Raw genomic sequence first — 3338 nt, forward strand, 5'->3', positions numbered from 1 at the left:
CAATAATTATATATTGGAGCTGCAAAAACTTCACAAAACCAACCATCAGACAGGTCATATTTAAAAACAAAACTTGGTGAATCTTTACAGTTTCAATAAAGTTCATATAATGTTACAGGAAGCACAGAAAGAAAAACTGATTTATGATAGAGGCATGAATCATCAGAATGAAGTGGAAAAGGTGGGAGAGATGAGACAGCTTGACACTGTTATTTTATTCTCATCTTCAACAATGCAATGACTCTAACAGTGAGAATGGAAACTGTCTTAGAGAAGTGCTTTCATGTTGTTTGATAAGCACAAATGGCCACACCACAATAACACAAACATTCCACAGAACAAGTAGACAGATGTCATGCCAATGTTCCTGCTGACTTGAGGGGCTAGGGTAGATGATTAGACTAACTTAAGAATGCTGTTGATGCTCATTTTGCCAACAAGGTCCAGCCTACATCCAAAAGAATGAGACTTTCTTTTCACAGCCAGTTTATGTCTATTTTACCATGCATAAGTTGGACACTTTGACAGGAACCTGTGAGGACCAGAAGACTGTGCTGAATCCAATGTTTGTTTGCGCATGTTTCTACAACTGGGTGCCCTTTCTAATGCCAACCTCTTTACAGAATGTAATGGGTGCTTTTACATAGCACTGGCACAAAAATATGCACAGTAAAGCAACTAAAAAAGGTCCTTAAAATTGTCCATGCCATCTTCATCAAGCTGTTAGCCTGAGTCCATTGTAATACCAACGATTTAGAACAGAGAAATAAGTTACAGACTTTAAGGGGAGATCTAGTCAACCATATCAATCACCATTAATTTGACTGGGACTTATTATTGATAGAACAGGACTGAGAGGTAAAGCTGAACCAAGTAGGATTTGAACTTAGAGCAAGTTGCAAGTCACTAAATACTGTACGCCATTTTTTTAGCACACTATCAATTGTGCTATCAATAATAATCCTTTCTACTATAAGCACAAGGCCTGAAATTTAGGGGGAGGGGGCTAGTCGATTACATTGATTTCAGTGTGTAACTGGTACTTATTTCATTGACTCCAAAATGCTGTAAGACACACTCAACCTTGGAGGAATTTGAACTTAGAATGTAAGGACAGACGAAATGCCATTAAGCATTTTGGCCGGTGTGTTAACGATTCTGCCAACTTGCCACCTATCAATAATAATAATAATTCTAATTTTTGGCAGAAAGCCAAAAATTTTGCAGGTAGGCAAAAGTTGAATTACTATGACCCCAGGGCTCAATTGGTGCTTATTTCATCAACCCTAGAAGGATGAACAGCAAAATCAACCTCATATATATATATATATATAAAGGGAAATGGGGTATATTAAGTTTACCAACATTTACTTATGAGAAAAAATATTTAAGACAAGTCAATGGATAACAAATAAATAAAAATATCCAATTTTTTATAATCTAAAAAGGTTAAGTCTTCAAATTGCATCAATGTCTTTCTCTTGTTTGAAAATGAAATTATTTTTTCCCTTTTTCTTTCTTTGTATTCTCTCTATTAAGAACAATTTGGTTTATACTTACGTCTTCATTTGTGGTCTGTTCCGAGGCTGCCAGATATGTATGGAAGCCCGCAAGACCAACAACAGACCACACAGAAAAGAAACAAATTACAGCTTCCACCATAGTAGGACCAAGTCAAGGAGCATTCACAATACAATAGCAGAAACAACACACATAGACATTCATAGACTAAGCACAGATTTTTTGTTTGTTTGTTTGTTTGTTTTTTGTGTGTAAAAAGAAAATACTGCGTACAATAGTCTCAAAATAAGTTCCAAAAAATTACTTTAAAAAGCTTTACAATAGAAAAATAATGAGAATATAAGCTTGACTGTCTGTACAGTACAGACAGATAGAGACAGGGAAAGCTTTGACAACTTTTAAAGCAAACTTTTACTTTCTTTACAAAAGCACATAAAAGATAGGTATAATAGCCGCACTGAAAATATATCAGTACATTACTGGTATTGATTTTACTGAGCCCATCTCTCACTCTGCTCCCAAAATTGATAAATTTGAAATTAGTATGTAGAGAGATACAACTGAATACCGTTAAAATTTTCATTACCATATTTCAGTTGAAATACACTGGCTTTGTTTCAATTAATTTTGAAAATAATGAAGAGTTTATTAAGATAACTAGGTCATTATTAAAGAGTTTGGAACATAGGTTAACATGAAATTCATACGGGAGGCCTTAAATATAGATCACTTCAAAACAGGAAGTTTCTATCAAAGAACCTTTCATTACAGTATTTCTGTTGGAAAGAGTCACAAGAAATACCACAAATAATAATGATGATGATGATGATGATGATGATGATGATGATGATGATTTCAAACTTATGGAACAAGGCCAGTAATATCAAAGGAGGGTGAGTCAATTACATTGACTCAATTGCTCAACTGGTACTTACTTCATCAGCCCAAAAAGGATGAAAGGCAAAGTTAACTTTGGTAAGATTTGAACCCAGGATATAAAGAGCCAAAAGAAATGCCACTAAGCATTTTATCAATCACAATAATGATTCTGCCAGCTCACAGAATCAATAATAATGATAATGTTTTTTGTAAGAAAATCTATAACTAATAAATGAAGAATTGATATTCTCCACAAAACTAATGGCAAAATGGTAAAAAAAACAAACAAAAAGAAATCCTCCCTGTGTACCCCCCCCCCAAAAAGAAACTCTAAATCTATCAGCAGCCTTAACAGACTTCTAATGTCATTTATAGGCATTGAATGGGGCTGTTCAGGGGGTAGTTATCAAAGACAAATGTTTCAGGCTTTATTTGTTTATGTGTTTTTTCCCTTCTCCATAAAATGACATTGGGGAATGAATTTTCAACAAATAATGGTTGAAAAAAAATAAAAACCGAGCAGGTATGTATCCATTTGTAATGGATGGTTGGATGGTTGGTAGGGAAATGTGAAATTCGTTCTGATATTTGGCAATGGGTCGATGAACAGAAAAATATATATATTTATTGTATTTAACAGAAACAACAAGAACAGCAACGGCAAACAACAGTAAGAGCAACAATAACAGCAACAACAGCTACGGTAACAACAAGAACAGAATTTATGTACGGTTGCCATATTTGGTAGAAAAAAGTATGTGGGTGGGAACATGCTTGTTTGGGTACAGGTTTTGCAATATACAATTGAAAGTGGAATTGAAGAAAAGAAAATTAAATAAAAATAAAAATTAAATTCAATTAAATTAACAGAATAAATTATTTCAGAGTGGTAATAAGAATTTTTGTCAATTTCAATATCACAGTTGAATTTTTTTTTT

General features: G+C 33.8%; 1 protein-coding gene across 1 annotated transcript in view; it reads right to left on the reverse strand.

The window, feature by feature from the left end:
- Positions 1-3338, reverse strand: part of LOC106880938 (palmitoyltransferase ZDHHC9) — a 129557-nt gene that overhangs the window by 3599 nt on the left and 122620 nt on the right. Inside the window, exon 6 of the mRNA XM_014931117.2 lies at positions 1561-1663. Within this exon, the coding sequence (XP_014786603.2) occupies positions 1561-1663 (103 nt within the window). The remainder of the gene's footprint in view (positions 1-1560; positions 1664-3338) is intronic.

This window comes from Octopus bimaculoides, chromosome 21 (assembly GCF_001194135.2).
Source record: "Octopus bimaculoides isolate UCB-OBI-ISO-001 chromosome 21, ASM119413v2, whole genome shotgun sequence".
In the NCBI taxonomy this organism is placed as follows: Eukaryota; Metazoa; Mollusca; class Cephalopoda; order Octopoda; family Octopodidae; genus Octopus; species Octopus bimaculoides.